This window comes from Ranitomeya variabilis, chromosome 1 (genome assembly GCF_051348905.1).
Source record: "Ranitomeya variabilis isolate aRanVar5 chromosome 1, aRanVar5.hap1, whole genome shotgun sequence".
Classification (NCBI taxonomy): domain Eukaryota; kingdom Metazoa; phylum Chordata; class Amphibia; order Anura; family Dendrobatidae; genus Ranitomeya; species Ranitomeya variabilis.
This window is the reverse complement of record NC_135232.1, coordinates 116,620,827-116,640,231: the sequence shown is the minus strand read 5'-3', so window position 1 is coordinate 116,640,231 and position 19,405 is coordinate 116,620,827. Positions and strand designations below refer to the sequence as shown.

The window sequence follows — 19,405 nt, the reverse complement described above, 5'->3', positions numbered from 1 at the left end:
GCTGTACTCTATATACCCCTGTGCGGGCTGTGCTGGATATACCACTGTGCGGGCTGTGCTGGATATACCACTGTGCGGGCTGTGCTCTATATACCACTGTGCGGGCTGTGCTGTATATACCCCTGTGCGGGCTGTGCTGGATATACCACTGTGCGGGCTGTGCTGGATATACCACTGTGCGGGCTGTGCTGGATATACCACTGTGCGGGCTGTGCTGGATATACCACTGTGCGGGCTGTGCTGGATATACCACTGTGCGGGCTGTGCTCTATATACCACTGTGCGGGCTGTGCTCTATATACCACTGTGCGGGCTGTCCTGGATATACCACTGTGCGGGCTGTGCTCTATATACCACTGTGCGGGCTGTGCTCTATATACCACTGTGCGGGCTGTGCTCTATATACCACTGTGCGGGCTGTGCTGGATATACCACTGTGCGGGCTGTGCTCTATATACCACTGTGCGGGCTGTGCTCTATATACCACTGTGCGGGCTGTGCTGGATATACCACTGTGCGGGCTGTGCTCTATATACCACTGTGCGGGCTGTGCTCTATATACCACTGTGCGGGCTGTGCTGGATATACCACTGTGCGGGCTGTGCTCTATATACCACTGTGCGGGCTGTGCTCTATATACCACTGTGCGGGCTGTGCTCTATATACCACTGTGCGGGCTGTGCTCTATATACCACTGTGCGGGCTGTGCTGGATATACCACTGTGCGGGCTGTGCTCTATATACCACTGTGCGGGCTGTGCTCTATATACCACTGTGCGGGCTGTGCTCTATATACCACTGTGCGGGCTGGGCTCTATATACCACTGTGCGGGCTGGGCTCTATATACCACTGTGCGGGCTGGGCTCTATATACCACTGTGCGGGCTGGGCTCTATATACCACTGTGCGGGCTGGGCTCTATATACCACTGTGCGGGCTGGGCTCTATATACCACTGTGCGGGCTGTGCTCTATATACCACTGTGCGGGCTGTGCTGGATATACCACTGTGCGGGCTGGGCTCTATATACCACTGTGCGGGCTGTGCTGGACACCATGTTGCAGTGCAGGAGATTCCTGCAACAGTCCGAGGCGTATCTAGGGGAATGTGGGGGGGGGCCCCATTTCGAAGTTCGCACCGGGGCCCATAGCTTTGTAGTTACGCCACTGATACTACGTCGCTGTGCAATATACTACGTGGCTCTGTGCTGTATACTACGTGGCTGGGCAATATACTACGTGGCTGGCCAATATACTACGTGGGCTGGGCAATATACTACATGGGCTGTGCAATATACTACGTGGACATGCATATTCTAGAATACCCGATACGTTCGAATCGGGCCACCATCTAGTCTAAGAATATGTGTTTAAGAAAAATTAAAGTGGTTGTCCTGGAATTTTTTACTGATGGCCTGTCCATAGTACAGGGGTCCCCAACCTGTAGCTCGGGGGCCACATGTGGCTCGCGATCCCATAAATTGTGGCTCGCGGCTGTCTGCCAGCTTGTTGCATTAGCTCCAGATCTGGCAAACAGGTATGAAGAGCACATCTCAAAATGGTGAACTTTGTAAGTAGCCCTGCATAACAAAGCAGATCTGGATGCACATCTACTAGTCTTGGGGGTTTAGAGATAGTTTAGGTATGGTACGCTGGAGGCAGGATGATACTACTGGTCAGAGGAGGTGCTTGAAGCTGGATGTAATAAGGGTGTTGTTGTAACACCTGGATCTTTGCATACTGCTTCAGGATGATTTCTGTTCAAAAGCTTTGGTTATGTTCATTATTCCCATATTTAGAGCTTTGGTTGCAGTACTGTTAGGAGGGCAGGAGCTGGATGTGGTTCGCAAATCCACTCTCAGAGCTGTATGTGGCTCACGACCTTCTCTCTGAACTGTATGTGGCTCACAAGATCAGAAAGGTTAAGGTCCACTGCCATAGGATATGTTATCACTATCTGAACAGTGTGTTTGCAGCACCACCAACGATCAGCTGTTCTTGGCAGCCGGATGAGTTACGGAGCAGAACTACACAGCCCAATCAACTGCATAGTGGCCGTAGTGGAGTACTACAGATCCACTCCTATTTATTTGAAAGGTGCTATTACACATTATCTGCACAATTTTATTCCGCACTTCATGACTTTGACTGTCTATTTCTATGGCTAAACTGTGATCTGTGATGTCCTCTCACCAACCAGATTTAACGCAAAATGGCTGCTCCATTCCTTAGCTTTGCTCTTAGACAGGCTTCACAGTCCCTTCTGATTGACTGTACTATAACTTGATGTGATGGTTTTAATGCGGCAAACTGCTAGGCCAAGCCAGGGTAATCTGAAACTACACTGGCTAATGCAAGTCTTCTGCAATGTGTAAAATGGTGGTGGTCATTTTAGGTGATTTGTGTGAAGTGAATCGCAAATTGTTCCTAAATTGTGACAGCAAAACAATATACCGAAAAAAAAATAAAAAATAAATAAATATATATATATATATATCTATATCAATCATACATCATACTGCTCAAAAAACTAAAGGGAACACTTAAATGACACAATGTAACTCCAGTCAGTCATACATCTGTGAAATCAACCTGTCCAGTTATGAAGCCAGACCGATTGTGAGTCAATTATATACTGCTCAAAAAATAAAGGGAACACTAAAATGCCACATCCAAGATGTCACTGAATAAATTGTCAGTTGAAAATCTTCATTACAAAAACAACACCTTGGACCACTGAAAAACAGTCCAGTTCTTTTTCTCCTTGGCCCAGGTAAGACGCTTCTGACGTTGTCTATTGGTCATGAGTGGCTTGACACAAGGAATGTGACACATGTAGCCCATGTCCTGGATATGTCTGTGTGTGGTGGCTCTTGAAGCAATGACTCCAGCAGCAGTCCACTCCTTGTGAATCTCCCCCAAATTTTGGAATGGCCTTTTCTGAACAATCCTTTCAAGGCTGCAGTTATCCCGGTTGCTTGTGCACCTTTTCCTACCACACTTTTTCCTTCCACTCAACTTTCCATTAATATGCTTGGATACAGAACTCTGTGAACAGCCAGCTTCTTTAGCAATGACCTTTTGTGGCTTACCCTCCTTGTGGATTGTGTCAGTGACTGCCTTCTGGACATCTGTCAAGTGAGCAGTCTTCCCCATGATTGTGGAGCCTACTGAAACAGATTAAGGGACCTTTTAAATGCTTAGGAAGCCTTTGCAGGTGTTTTTTGTTACTTATTCTAATTTACTGAGATAATGACTTTTGGGTTTTCATTGGCTGTAAGCCATAATCATCAACATTAACAGAAATAAACACTTGAATTGGATCACTCTGTTTGTAATGACTCTATATAATGAGTTTCACTTTTTGTATTGAAGAACTGACATACAAATAACTTTTTGATGATATTCTAATTTTGTGTGAAGCACCTGTAGTTACGTTGAGAACAATGAAACATTAAAATTATCAATGTAAATTAAAATTAATATCCCATGAAGGTCTGCATTTGGAATGATACTGAAAATCAAAGTGAGAAATAAAATGACAGGCTGATTAAACTTCAGTGGAAATGCCTCAAGACAAGGAAATGATGCTCAGTAGTGTGTGTCATCTCCATGTGACTGTATGACTTCACTACAACACATGGTCATGCTCCTGATTTGGTGGCGAATGTTCTCCTAAGGTATCTCCTCCCAGAACTGGATTAAAGCATCAGTCAACTACTGGATAGTCTGTGGTACAATGTGGCGGCGGTGGATGGACCGAGACATGATGTCCCAGATGGGCTGTATTGGATTTAGGTCTGGGGAATGGGCAGACCAGTCCATAGCTTCAATGCCTTCATCATGCAGGAACAGCTGACACACTTCAGCCACATGAGGCCTAGCATTCTGATGCTTCAGAAGGAAACCAGGGCCCACTGCACCTGCATATGGTCTCCCATTAGGTCTAAGGTTCTGATCCCGGTACCTAATGGCAGTCAGGGTACCTCTGACTAGCACATGGAGCCCTCCAAAGAAATGCCTCCCCACACTATTACTGACCCACTGCCAAACCGATCATGTAGGAGGATGTTGCAGGAAGCACAACGTTCTCCACGGAGTCTCCAGACTCTGTCATGTGCGCAGTATGAACCTGCTCTCATAAGTGAAGAACACTGGGCGCCAATGTTGAGTCTGCCAATCTTGGTGTTCTCAGGCAAGTGCCAATCACCTTTCATTGTTTTGGGCTATAAGCACAACACCCACTTGTGGACGTCTGTCTCTCATACAACCCTCATTGAGTCTGTTTCTGACAATTTGAGCAGACATGGATGTTAGTGGCCTGCTGAAGGTCATTTTGCATGGCTTTGGCATTGCTCCTCCTGTTCCTCCTTGCACAAAGGGAGGACGTAACGGTAGTGCTGCTGAGTTGTTGCCCTCTTACTGCCCCTACATGTCTCCTGGTATCTGCTCCATGCTGTGGACACTGTGCTGACAGACACAGCTACAATTCTTGCCACAGCTCGCATTGATGGGCCATAGTGTATGAGCCGCACTACCTGAACAACTGTGGGTTGTAGACATCGCCTCATGCTACTGTACAGTACCTCAAGGGTTGAGAGCAATAACAAAATGCAAAACTGACTAATACAACAGCTAAAAGGAAGAGAACAGAGAAATGATCTGTGGTCACGATCTCGCCTCGTGGGGTAAAGATGTTTCTGAGAAAGGTCAGGAATCCATCCAGTACTACACGGGAGGACCTGGTCAATGACCTAAAGAGATCTTGCTGGGTATGCAAGGTCCCCCCTGCTCACTCTAGCACATGTCCAGGTCTGGGTTTTTTATTACAATACATTTTTATTAAGTTTTCAAAATTCAATGCAAGCAGCCACCTGCCAACATGGCTGGCGGAACCACATAACTGAGGATATCTGTGCAATATATCAATAACACTGATCTCGGCTTTTCCATCAAGAAATCATCTATTATATATTAACTTTTGAATATTAAGCAGTGAACCTAATGTATTGGACAAGAAGGCAATATGAACTGTTACTCCATAATTACACCCAAACTAAACATATGCATGGTCACATAGGAGATGGACAATCCACCATTATGTCCAGGTCTGTTTGAAGTTCGCCAGTGACCATCTAGATGATCCAGTGGAGGCATGGGAGAAGGTCATGTGGTCAGCTTAGACTAAAATAGAACGTTTTGGTATCAACTCCACTCTCTGTATTTTGGAGGAAGAAGGAGATATACAACATCAAGAACAGTCTCAACCGTGAAGCATGGTGAGGAAACATCATACTTTGGGGGTGCTTTTCTGCAAAGGAGACATGACGACTGCACCATATTGAAGGGAGGATGAACAGGGTTAAGTATTGTGATATTTTGGCCAACAACCTCCTTCCCTCAGTAAGAGCATTGAAGTTGGGCTAGCGTGACAGTGGCCCAAAACACACAGCCAGGGCAATTAAGGAGTGGCTCATTAAGAAGCATTGCAAGGTCCTGGAATGGCCTAGCCAGTTTCCAGACCTGAACCCAATAGAAAATCTTTGGAGGGAGCTGAAACTCAATGTTGCCCAGCGACAGCCCCAAAACCTGAAAGATCTGGAGAAGATCTGTATGGAGGAGTGGGCCAAAATCTCTGCTGTAGTGTGTGCAAAAAGTACAGGAAACGTCTGACCTCTGTAAATGCAAACAAAGGTTTCTGTACCAAATATTAAGTTCTTTTTTTTTTTATTGTATCAAATACTTATATATAATATATACTGTTGTTTGGTTTAGTACAGTGTTAGATTTGGGTTAGAGGAAATGAGCTACACTATTTGTGCATACACAACATGTGTGCTAAAAGTCTGCTTGTTATCTGCTTACATAGGGACATAAAATCTATGCCTGTTGGCATGAGATTAATAAATGCCAAATGGAGTTGCCTTTTTCAAGACCTTTGTGGCCCATTTTCATGTCAGTGCGTGGGCTCGAGTAAGTTTTATGAAATAACAGTTTATAGGAATCTGTGGAGCTGTTAGTTCGGGTCAGTAGACCGTTGTCAGACCAGGACTTGTAAAAACGTGCGTGGATTGTGTTTAGGAAACTAAGACCTTAAGGGCTCATTCAGATTTCTGATTTTCACGTACTGTGACATGTCTGCGATTTTTCGTGAACCATGCGGTCCTCTGAGACATGTCATATTTTGATCTGAGGGTCGGATCAAAATCAGCAATACAAGTCTATGGTTGTGTGAAAAAATTGGACTCCACTTGGACATTCGAGTGTGGTTCGATTTTCAAGGACTGTCAGAATGGAAAAGGTGGAGGTTTTTTTATATATTTTTTTTTTTTCTCCATGTCCAAGAAAAACTGATAAAACTTGGTCCATGCTCTGACCAAACTCTGATCAAAGTGTGATCCACACTACGTGGAAAAATCTCATGTCTGAACGAGCACTAAGGCCCCCATACAGATTGGATAAAGTTCGGCCAAAATTGATGAGCTGACTAGTATGGGGGGCTTCCAAGCTCTTCAGTTTCAACTGCTAATCATATTGTGCTGTATGTAGAGTCGAGTGATGCTGTGTATGGGAGAGTTGGGTGAAAGATTGCGGTCGCCCAAACAATCATTAGGCAGACTACTAACTAATGTGTACCGTATTTTTCCGACTATAAGACGCACTTTTTCCCCAAAAAAATTGTGAGGAAAATGGGGGGTGCGTCTTATAGTTGGAACGCAGACTTACCGGCATTGTGGCGGCGACAGAGGTGTGGGGATGATGTGGCGCGGTGAGCTGTATGGCGTGAGCAGGGTCCCGTCCATATTTGAGGTGAATCCGCGGCCCGGTATTGATGGAGAGCAGCAGAGCTGGGTGAGTTACGGTATTTTCCGGTGGCGGCCATCTTGCTGAGGCCGCGCGTGCGCAGATTCACTACTCTGCGTCCCAGGGCTTCAGGAAAATGGCCGCGGGAGGCCGCGCGTGCGCAGATGGAGATCGCGGTGGCTATTTTCCTGAAGCAGAGTTCGCAGATTGAGATCTCGGCTTCAGGAATATGGCCGCCGCTATCTCCATCTGCGCACGCGCGACCTCCCGCGGCCATGTTCCTGAAGCCCTGGGACGCAGAGTAGTGAATCTGCGCACGCGCGGCCTCAGCAAGATGGCCGCCGCCACCAGAAAAATTTGTAACTCACCCAGCTCTGCTGCTCTCCATCAATACCGGGCCGCGGATTCACCTCAAATATGGACGGGACCCTGCTCACGCCATACAGCTCACCGCGCCACATCATCCCCGCACCTCTGTCGCCGCCACAATGCCGGTAAGCCCGCCACCACCAGGAAAACCGTGACTCACCCAGCTCTGCTGCTCTCCTTCACTACTGATGTGGCGTCACCTCAAATGTGGAAGAGACCCTGGCCGCCGCCACCTGAGGAAGTGACCGCACATCTGCCGCCGCCACAGCAACCTCCCCATGGACACCAGGCCATGGCGTCGCCCACCTAAGCAGGATGGGACCCTGCTCAGGTGCACGCCGTTCCTCCCACCGCACCTCCGCATCACCTCACCTCTGCCACCACCATGCCTCCTGTGACCCTGCTCTGCCACTGCCTGCCCTCAGGTAAGAGATCTTAAATTCGGACAATAAGACGGACCCCCATCTTATAAAAAATCTTTTTTTCTGCAATTTTCACCCCAAATTTGGGGTGCGTCTTATGGTACGGTGCGTCTTATAGTCCGAAAAATACGGTAATTAAAGTGAACCTGTCAACAGAATTGTGCACAGTAACCTACAGACAGTGTCAGGTCGGTGCCGTTATACTGATTAAAATGATGCCAGGACTGATGAAATCTGTCTTGTGCTTGTTTGTTTAATCTTTATTTTCAGTTTTGCGTTAATGATAGGCCCGCCCCGAAGCACGAGTATATCAGAGCACCACATGAAGACCTCCCCAACAGGCCGTCCCGGAGCACGAGCATATCATTAACTGAAAACTGAAAATAAAGATTAAACAACAACCACAAGAAGGATTTCATCAACCTGGAATCATTGTAATCAGTATAACGGCGCCGACCTGACACTGTGTGTAGGTTACTGTGCACAATCCTGCTGACAGGTTCCCTTTAAACTGAGCTCAAATGTAGCTTTCCTATCTAGAATGGACAAGGAATTCTCTCTTGTAAATCTCTTTAACTGACTTAAAGAAAAATAAATGAATACATTTGGTATGTTTTTAAGGAAAGAAAAACCTTAAAGACATGCTTTATATTTTTTGTTATCAGTAATAGTGCTGGTTATATTTTTTTGTTCCTCCATGAAGCAGGTAGGCTCAGGGGCAACTAATGTAACTTTTCATTGTGCAAACAGTGCTATAAATCTCAATTTCATGAATCCCCATGTGTCAGGGTTTAGGGAGAAGTTGCAAATTCAAGAAAGATGCAGTCAGATTTGAGCAGAGTTAGAATGTAACGTGGAGCTCAGCTGTGGTTCCCTCTTGTGGCTGCTTCAAGAAAGTGGTTATATAGTTGTAGAACCAGTGCTTCGTGGTAAACGACACGCCTCTGACACAAGTGTGCCTAATCCTCGCTTATTTTCAGCCTTGGGCACAGTTTATTGCCTTTTGGGTTTAGGTCAATCATCATTACATGCGGTGTTTTCTATCCATTTGTTAACCATTCTATTTAGTATTGCAGCATTTACTGATTATTACACAACTTTTTCAGAGCACTGAATGGCAAATCTCCATAGTTGTTCTGTGGATTCCAAATCTGCATAAGTCAATTTACGCTACAGATATTCTCTGCAGCGTGTGCACAGATTACTCATACTGTAAAATGCAGAATATGCGCCCTGTGGTACCTGCCCTTTGAGTAAGTCGATACGATGTATCTGCGGTGTAATCTGCACAGTGGGAATATCCACACTAAACTGTGCATTCATTCCTGTGGTTTGCACTGTGGAAATGCTGTGTAATCCCGCCAGCACCACTGCTGAGCAGCTCTCTGTGTACTCTGTGCATAGGCAGAAAGCTACTAATCAGTGGTGTGGGTGAGATTATACAGAGGACTACGCAACAGCGGATTCGCTAGTCCTTTAGACAAAATCTGTTTCATCAGCAGGAGATTATAACTAAACTATAGCAAGCAGCCCAGTAAGTGACACATCGCAAGAAGCGGGGTTTCTGTCTCTACTTTATGCTGTTCTCAGATTAGTTATCAAAAGTAAGCGGTTTCCCCTAAAAATATGCAAGAGCGTTATTCATTTCTTCATGGATTTAAAAAAGAAAACTCCAATAAAGATACCTATAAAAACGATGAAAAAACTTTAAACATGATCTGTCGTGTCAAAAAATGTGATTAGCCTGCAGAAATGAAGTTAGTCTGCAGGTTAAGAGCGTTCTACTAAAGCGGTGTGGTTGCCACACTAAAATCCCAGCTGCCAGAGGAAATGAATGCAGTGTGAACATACCCTAAGGGTATCTGCAAGAAAGTGCGTAATTGTCAAATTAGGGCTCATCCAATCAAAGCTCTCTCGTTTTGAGGTAGAAAACTTCATTTTGGTCTTTCTAACATTAAAAGATCTAATATGAAGACACAAATGACACATGTTTTATGACTACAGTGATCACCAACCTTTCCTTTCATGCTTTTGCTTTTGTTTTAGCGTGACGCCTCTGCTGGTAATGACCACCTAGCGTCTGATGTCCCAGCAAAGCAAAGAGCTAAACAACCTCCCGAAATGAGACCTGAACTTGTAAGCGGGTACATTCCAGCAGGACATATTCCGAAGCCCATTGTCATGCCGGACTATGTGGCGTAAGTAGTGGGCACAGAGCTTCTTATATGGAAAGGATTTTGTTATGTTGATCTCTACTTTTCAGTAAGGCTTCCTTTACACACAATTTTGGGTGTTTTTAAACACTTCAAACAAATTTATAGGCTGTTTTTTTTTTTAAGTGTTTAGTGCTATTCCTTTATATTTTGTATCGTGGATTTTTAAAGTCTTATCTTTGGGGATAACTGTGGGGAAAAAGAACATACCAAGAACATACCAAAACGGAAAGACTGGGGAAAATGTATCATTCACTCAATGGCTGTTTTCTGACGTTAAAAAGTTGTAGATGATACTTATGAGACATTTTGCGACTTTTAGCTTATTTTGCGCAGAAATCAATCTCTACAAGGGCATGGTTTAACACCTCATGGCAAATTAGCTCTAATGTACACCAGAAAAATAGTGTACATCATAGCTGAAATATACCCCAGCTCTTAGTTGGCATAAATTCCACTTTCTGGTGTATGGACGACCCACAGATGCGCCCCTCAAATTTATTTATTTATTTATTTTTTTTTAGATGTGCACCTCAATAAATTAGGGCACCCTACTCTAGTCTGTTACAATTAAAGCCTTGATAGTTCCCTATGAAAAAAGTGTTTTCTTTCTTTTATAATAGGAAATACCAGGCAATAAAATCCGATGATGAGCGCGACCGATATAAAGCTGTGTTTAATGACCAGTATTCTGAGTACAAAGAGTTATCAGCAGAGGTACAAGCGGTAATGAAAAAGTTTGGTGAACTAGATGCGGTAATGAAAAAGTTACCCAGAAACCCAGAAAATGACTACGTGAGTATAAGTTTAACATTGTAAATATTTCTTAAGTATGTTATTCACTTATTGACTCTGATGTATAAGCTATAAATGTCTAAATACCCTTTATATCCACAACACAAAGTAGCTTATTAAAGTAGATTATTTCTGCAGGAAGTCATTTTTAAAAGGTTAATCAGTCTAACCCAGAGGATGTTATACTTGGCGATGAGAAAAGCCATTGTTTGGTAGAAACGTTTTGAGATTTCAGCTAGTTCTCTGGTCTGCTGAGTGGCTCTTCTGTTATGATTCATGGGTTTCAAGCAATATCACACCAGATCACGCCTAATCCTATCTTGTGTTACCCTGAGAATGTGATTGATGGTGCGGTGAACCTGATGTAACATGTACACATGTTCTATACATGTATCAACAGCTCTAGTAGAGTGTGAGGGAACTGCTCATCTCTACAAGCAGCAAGGATATTCGAGGAATTTCCTAGTAATTTTATCAATGTCTATGCGCCCAATTAAAGGGAATCTCTCAGCATGATTTCACCAACCCAAACTATCTGTAGGTACATTTAACTCTTTCAGAGACAAATTCAGCACTACATTTACATGGTCAGTCCATTCCTCTGTTACTGAGAAATACGTGTTTTAATTAATATGCAAATTAGGCTGTCTATCTGACTTCAGGCAAAAGAGCGTCCGTCAAGCAGGTGGAAGCAACATTGGGCAGGGAATAGAGCTGGAGTGACAGAGGTTTCATATCTACAATGGCTCTTCAGCCTCATTTGCAGATCAATTCACAAGCTGATTGTTCAATAACGGAGGAATGGACTGCCCATATAAATGGTATTGCTGGATTTGTCTTAGGCGATGTCCACACTATCAGTATTTGGTCAGTATTTGACCTTAGTATTTGTAAGCCAAAATCAGGAGTGGAACAATCAGAGTATAATAGAAACACATCACTTCTGTATTTTTCACCCACTCCTGGTTTTTGGAATGAAGGTGTGAACGTGGCCTTAGGAAAAGCTACATGCTCATATACCATAAATGGTTTAGGGCCTTGTATTCTGCTAACAGATTCTTTAAATCACTTTTCTGCATAAGATTTTAATATAAATGTGTGTACATTGTTAAAAATTGACCCTTCATAATTCTGTAGGCCAGCACATCGCTTTTTTGATATTTAGGTAGTAGTTGAAGATAAAACTTCTCCAAACGTTCCTAGGAGTGGCATGACATCACGGTCATGATCCTCACTGAAGGGACTTTAGTGTCATATCTCAGTATGTAATATTTGGGTTCCAGGTTACTAAGCAGAGCCTCCTATTGGTGATTCAGCGTGAACTCTCATTGTAGAGGTTGGATGTTTCTGGCATGATCAGAGCTGTAGTAGTCTGGATTGTATTACTGTAATGATAATCACTGCAGTCTCATCAATGTGGCTCACCACACAAAGCAACGTGGTGGTGACTGCTCTCCTGCCGGCAGAACAGGCACGGTCAGAAAACTAATGCCTTCTAGGAGTAAAAATCATCCCTCCACCCTGCCTACACCCATGGCTTTTCTTTGTATGATTTGCTATTTAGCCATACACATTAGCTGGAGTCCTCTTCAGTGCCGCTATATAAATGTATTGGGAGATTGCCATTTTTATGTTTTCCTAAAGTCCTATAATTACTGCAAGTAACTTTGCAACACCCGCTAGGGCCGTGGGGTACTCGGAACAGGATCGGACGGTTCTTAAAGGGGTGGTCACGACAGCAATTAACCCCTTAAAGACCCTGCCTTTTTCTTTTTTGCTTTTTTTAATTTTTCCGTCAATATGGCCATGTGAGGGCTTGTTTTTTTGCGGGAAGAGCTGTACTTTTGAACAACACCATTGGTTTTATCATATTGTGTACTAAAAAATGGGAAAACAATTCCAAGTGCGGTCAAATTGCAAAAAATGTGCAATCCCACAACTGTTTTTTGTTTGGCTTTTTTGCTGGGTTCTCTAAATGCTAAAAATGACCTGCCATTATGATTCTTCGGGTTATTACGAGTTCGTAGACACCAAACATGTCTAGGTTTTTTTTCTCTAAGTGGTGAAAAAAAATTCTAAACTTTGCTTAAAAAAAAAAAAAATTGCGCCATTTTTCGTGATCTTGGGTTGGGTGAGGACTTATTTGCGTGCTGAGCTGACATTTTTAATAATACCATTTCGGTGCAGATATGTTATTTTGATCACCCGTTATTGCATTTTAATACAATGTCACGGCGAGCAAAAAAACGTAATTCTGGCGTTTTTAATTTTTTTTTATCACTACACTGTTTAGTGATCAGGTTAATTTTTTTTAATTTTTTTTTTATTGATAGATTGGGCGATTCTGAAAGCGGCGATACCAAATATGTGTAGGTTTGATTTTTTGTTTGTTTGTTTCATTTTGAATGGGGGGTGATTTAAACGTTTATATTTTTTAAAACATTTTTTTTTTTACTTTTGACATGCATCAATAGCCTCCATGGGAAGCTAGAAGCTGGCATAGCTTGATCGGCTCTGTTACATAGGAGCGATGCTTAGATCGCCCCTATGTAGTAGAATTGCCGCATTGCTATGAGCGCCGACCACACGGTGGCGCTCACCGCAATCCGGCATCAACAACCATAGAGCTCTTCAGGTGACCTCTAGTTGTTATGCCAGCGCACCGATGACCCCCGATCACGTGACGGGGGTCACCAGTGCTCGCATTTCCGGCCCAATGGCCGGAAGCGCTTGTTAAATGCCGCTGTCAGCGGCATTTAACTAGTTAATAGCGGCGGGTGGATTGCGATGCCACCTGTCGCTATTGCGGGCACATGTCAGCTGTTCAAAACAGCTGACATGTCCCGGCTTTGATGTGGGCTCACCACCAGAGCACGCATCAAAGGAAGAGATGCGACCTCCGCAGTACAAATAGGGCAGAGGTCGTGAAGGGGTTAAAAGGGATGAGGGAATGTTTGTAGGGGATTCTTCATAATGCCATCTGTGGTATTCGGCTATAGATGGCTTAAAGGGACCGCTGGGTCTGATGGTGATGCAGCTAGGATGGTCCTGCTCCCCACAGGTGGAGTGGGGCCCTAGGGCTACCAGAACAGTCTATGAGGGGTTGTGGAAGTTGGGGTGAAGGAATAATTGGAGGACACAGGGACTGTAGTTTCTTTACCTTTTTAATTGTTGGTGCAGTCCGGAGCACAGGTACAGGTGGTATTGGAGATCTGGGCAGCCTGGAAGCAGTTTAGAATCCTCCTAGCCAGGTGGGGATGGAAGCCTCCCTACTGCATTGTTATTTAGGTTCTTGCTGCCTTAAAGGGAACCTGTCTCCCCCAAAATCGAAGGTGAGCTAAGCCCACCAGCATCAGGGGCTTAGCTACAGCATTCTGTAATGCTGTAGATAAGCCTTCGATGTATCCTAAAAGATGAGAAAAAGAGGTTACATTATACTCACCTGGGTGGGCGGTCCCGCTGCGGTCCGATCCAATGGGCGTCGCGGTCCGTTCCGGGGCCTCCCATCTTAGGATGACGTCCTCTTCTTGTATTCACGCTGCGGCTCCAGCGCAGGCGTACTTTGTCTGCCCTGTTGAGGACAGAGCAAAGTACTGCAGGCGCCGGGAAAGGTCAGAGAGGCCCGGCGCCTGCGCACTGCAGTACTTTGCTCTTCCCTCAACAGGGCAGACAAAGTACGCCGGTGCCGCAGCGTGAAGACAAGAAGAGGATGTCATCTGATGAAGATAGGAGGCGCCGGACCGCGACACCCATCGGACCGGACCGCCCCCCCAGGTAAGTATAATCTAACCTCTTTTTCTCATCTTTCAGGATACATCGGGGGCTTATCTACAGCATTCCAGAATGCTGTAGATAAGCCCCTGATACTGGTGGGCTTAGCTCACCTTCGATTTTGGGGGTGACAGGTTTCCTTTAAGCTCTCTTCAAGTCCCTCTCTGTCCTTTTGGTGACACACTACCCGCATGGCAGGCAGCTTGAGCCTTTTCCTGAGGTCACTCCCTCGTGGTTACTCTGGGCTCTCTAGTTTGCTGCTGTGCCTTCGGGAGTCAGATGTGGCCAGGAGACCTGCAATCTCCTATTCCCCGGATTCAGTTGCGGGGCATGCAGTTCCCACACAACCACGGGCTCCGGTGTCTGGTCTGTTGCGCTCAGTCCTGGGGAGAGCTTAGTCGCATCTCCTATCCCCCAGCTTCTCCTCACTTGCTTCCTCTTCCTTCTCTGTCTCTGACTGACTAACCCCGCCTCCAGACCAGAAATTATCAGGGAAGTTCCCCTGAAACTGGGTTTAGAGCTCCCCCTTCTGGTCTGGAGTCAGGAAAGTGTTGCATGCTATTGTTATATGTTAAGGGAATCCCTTCTTGCTTCCTGGCATGGCATTACCCCCTGTGAGGGAGGCACTGCTGCTGTGGCATCCGGACTCCTGGAGTGCCACAATTTTTCAGCTAATCAGTTTTATAGTCTCCACAACAAAAACCTGAGGAGTGAAATAGAAGCCTACAACTGATTTTAATCACAATGCTAAAGAATTGAAATATTCCTTAAAGAGATTTCACCTTTACAGTTAAGGTACCTTCACACGAAACGACTTTACAACGAGAACGACAACGATCCGTGACGTTGCAGCGTCCTGGATAGCGATATCGTTGTGTTTGACACGCAGCAGCGATCTGGATCCTGCTGTGATATCGCTGGTCGGAGCTAGAAGTCCAGAACTTTATTTGGTCGTCAGATCGGCGTGTATCGTCGTGTTTGACAGCAAAAGCAACGATGCCAGCAATGTTAAACATGGAGCTAACGACCTGTGAGAACGATAAGTGCGTCACCGCTACGTCACAGGATCGCTCCTGCGTCGTTCTGGAGCTGCTGTGTTTGACATCTCTACAGCGATGTAAACAGCGACGCTGCAGCGATCAGATCGTTGTCGTTCTCGTTGTAGAGTCGTTTCGTGTGAAGGTACCTTAAGAGCAAGGTGTATTGCTGAGATATGCAATTGGGATCAGATTTCTGGAGTTTCTAAAAAGGACAGTCCCTGGCCAGCTTTTCAAAGTGTCTTTATTCTGGAGCTTTGCAGCTTTTCAGAGTAAATCATACCAGGCAGCAATCACACCGTCAGTGTCTGATTCATGTTCTCGTGGTTTGAGCAGCATTATTCTGATGACCGGTTCCCTTTAACTATAAGAACACAAATAGTAATTTTGTTCAGTAACCTATGTTGTGTGAAAACTTTAAATTAGCGGTCAAGGACTTGAATATTGATGACCTAACTGTAGGATTGGTAATTAGTATAACATTGATGGGGGTCAGACACCCGGCAGTCCCACCGATTAGCTGCTATCTGCTCGTGTTGTGGCTGGATGTTTGGAGTGGAACACCGCAGCTCCGTACCTTGTTTAGTGGCTACCTTCGAGTACTGATGTTTGTCTCCCATTCAAGTGTTCATGTGTGAGTCTATGACAATGACTTTAACTTTTTAAATAAATGTTGTAACGAAGATTAAGATTAAAAATATTTTAAGTGGGTTGTCTCATCAGTTCATTTTCTCCTACCCTCTCCTATAATCTCAAGGATAAAGCCACTTCAACACCTCTTCGCCATAACCATGATGTTCGATTTTACACATCCGAAGTAGCCACTGCCAGGTGACTTCCGGCTGCTTTCCCCTGCAGTAACTGCTGATTACTGGGGACTCCTTGCTTTACAACTTAATTCTTGGGAAACAATACATATGTTATACAGAACTCCACCCTGCCAGCAATATAAAAATAGTAATGAATTAATCATAGTGGGAACATTGTAAAGATTTTCCTTGGAGTTACATCATCTCTGAGCAGAGGCAGGGTGACGAGGCCTACAGTATTTGGTAATACCGCCTGTAATATGGAAAAAGTATGCACGTGATATCTCATTGTGATTGTAATATTGTCAGGAACGATGGATCTGTGAGAGTGCGCAACATTTTACTAGTCCAGCACACTGTAATACGTGTTCTCGCAGGACAGTCCCGAAGACTGTTTCCAGCTGTTTTTCACGTGTGACAATAAGGTGTAATCACTATGTAGGGAGTGTGATGTTTACCAGCGCCAGATTACGCCTCAACATGTAATATGCATCTGCTCACATTACAGCAGCTGACTAATTACTGTTTCCACTAATAGCATCAATTCCGGAGCTCCACCTATGTCTATGTAATACTTCTGATGTTGGCTGTTAGGACAGGACTTAATATCTGAAATAAAGACATATACCGTAGAATTCCAAAGTTGTGGTTGTATATTTCCATATTTCGCATTTACACTATGGCATCTTTTTAATAAATGCTAGATATACAACCTAATATTAGCCATTTCTGTATATGAGGGAAGGTATACTAAAGTTTGTTGTTTTTGTTTTTTTCCTTAAATTTTTCAGGAATATGAACGAATTTCCAAGGTTCTGCAGGAATATCAGAAGAAAAAGAACGTGAGTATATTCAGTGCACATGGAATATAATAATAGTGACAAGAATAAATTCTGGTTTCCTCACTCATCTGCTAAACTGAACATAGAGAAGTGTCATTTTGCATCCACTTTAGTAATTTGTGGTATTTTAATTACATAATAAATTAATTGCAGCTACTGTAAGTCGTTCTAACCTTGTTTTATGGCTTCCCGACTGGGCGCTTTTCCTTTTTTTAGTGCTTATGTTCCCTTTAAAGGGAATCTGTCAGAAACATAACCCAGAAAAGGTGATGCAGGATAGGGCAGTGAAAACTTTTGTCAGATACCTCTCATGGAGCCAATCCAATTTGCCCAAATTTAACTTTTTTATGTAAACTGTATCCCTCTCAATATTTCACCCAGCCCTGTGCACGACCTCTGCTTATGCGGGGATACTGTTACTGCCAGGTTCCCTTTCATGAAAGCAATTATTGTAATCTGAATGCAGCCTGCTTTCCTTTTCTGTTTTTTTTCTGGACGGATATGACTGGTTGCGGTAATGGTGTGTGTGTGTGTGGGGGGGTGCTACTAGGATAGGAGTTGGGGGTGGTAATTAATGCTCAACTGAGTTCTACGTATGTTCTCTGCTCTTAGGCCTGGCTACAATTTATCCAGGCCTGCCTTGAGAAATCTTATTGGTCTACCCAGCTTAAAAGAATCTCCAACAACAATATGTTACTGGCTGTAATATAGAAATATACTGTGGTTGGTTAGAAAATAGCACATGTATAATATTTCTAGGGATGGTCCACTACTCAGACAACCCCTTCTCAATCCCTATGTTTCCGCCATGTAAAATTATAACAGTTATACTTGCCTCCGTTGCCAGCGCTGTTCCAGTAGTGTTGGCCCTGGCTCTCCCAGGGATTGCTTGACACTGTTAAACCCTCTTAGGGATTGCGTGACATTATCACATGATCCCTTCAGCCAATCAGTTGCTGCTTCACTCTTCTCTCCTTGGGACGTAACTGAGATTCGGAGGAGGTGAGCGAGCAGCCGCAGCTCTGACTTCTTCCTGACTGACTGCATGTCATGCAAGACGAAAGACCCAGTGCCGTTACTGCTGGAACAGCGCCTGTATTGGAGGTGAGGTAGTGCTGCTTTTATTTTACTTGGGGGAAACGGTGATTGAGAAGGTGTTGCCCCAGTAGTGGACAACCCCTTTAAATAGCGTTCTATGGAACTATATTTGTCTTTTCCAATAATATCAGTTGGACATTAGACTACATTGTCTTCTTTCTCAGCGCAAAATGAACTTTGAGCATCCAGCCTGTTTTATTGTTGGGTGTTTAACACTGGCCTTTGTACAACATGTGAATGATTGTGCCGTAACTGTGAAATGCAGGCTAACTAATAAGTTTGTTTCCTAATAGGATCCTACATTTTTGGAGAAAAAGGAGCGCTGCGAGTACCTGAAGAACAAGCTCTCTCACATTAAGCAGAGGATTCAGGAGTATGACAAGGTCATGACCTGGAATGATGGATTTAATTAGCAGTTGGGAAGATTAATTTCTTTAAATGGCGTCATGTCAATATTCTCTCACTCTATTCACAATTGAGTTGTGGATTTTTTTTTTTAAACGAAAGTCACCATTCAGTGCAGGAACCATCACGCAACCAACACCAAAGATGGACTACGGCCTCAAATTATAATGGGATCCACTAGGTTCTGTCTCAGTGACAGCAAGAATTGTGAGATATGAGCGGACATCTTCTTTAATCAGAGCAGAATATTTTACATGTTATATTGTAAATAATATTTTATTGTGAAAATGTTTAGATGCTAGTTATATGAAAGACTGTGTACATCCATTCATAAATAGTACTTGTAATGTGGGCAGTGATGTAATAAAAAAAATATTTTGTATTTTTTTTTTCTTTTTTCATAGTTTATTTTTATTATCTGTAATAAACATTAGTGACCAATTAGTGGGAACACTTGTCATTTCATTTACCTATTTCTGAGGCATACACTGTAATAATGAGATGTAATTTCTACAGATCAGTGATGTAACATTTTTCCATTTTACAAATAAAATGTCTATAGTTTCCCTTTTTATTGCTGGCATGGTTTATTTTTATACCCAACTAGCTGAAGAGCCCGCCGGTGTTGCCCTGCCATAGTAACAAACTGTGGTTAGTTATAACAAATTATAATGATTATTTCTCCTTCGCCACATTGGGGGACACAGGACCATGGGTGTTATGCTGCTGTCACTAGAAGGCTGACACTAAGTTGAGACAAAAAGAGTTAGCTCCTCCCCTGCAGTATACACCCTCATGCTGGCTTCCAGAGACCCAGTTCAAGCTTAGTGTCCGTAGGAGG

At 43.9% G+C, this 19,405-nt stretch overlaps 1 protein-coding gene across 4 annotated transcripts in view; it reads left to right on the top strand.

Annotated features, from left to right (window-relative positions):
• Positions 1–19,136, top strand: part of MARVELD2 (MARVEL domain containing 2) — a 33,414-nt gene extending 14,278 nt beyond the window's left edge. For all 4 annotated transcript variants that reach the window (XM_077288140.1, XM_077288130.1, XM_077288148.1 and 1 more), the window contains exons 4-7: positions 9,641–9,792; positions 10,431–10,602; positions 17,011–17,061; positions 18,453–19,136. In XM_077288140.1, coding sequence (XP_077144255.1) covers positions 9,641–9,792; positions 10,431–10,602; positions 17,011–17,061; positions 18,453–18,572 — 495 coding nt within the window. In that variant the 3' untranslated portion in view covers positions 18,573–19,136. The remainder of the gene's footprint in view (positions 1–9,640; positions 9,793–10,430; positions 10,603–17,010; positions 17,062–18,452) is intronic.
• The last annotated feature ends 269 nt before the right edge of the window (positions 19,137–19,405 follow it).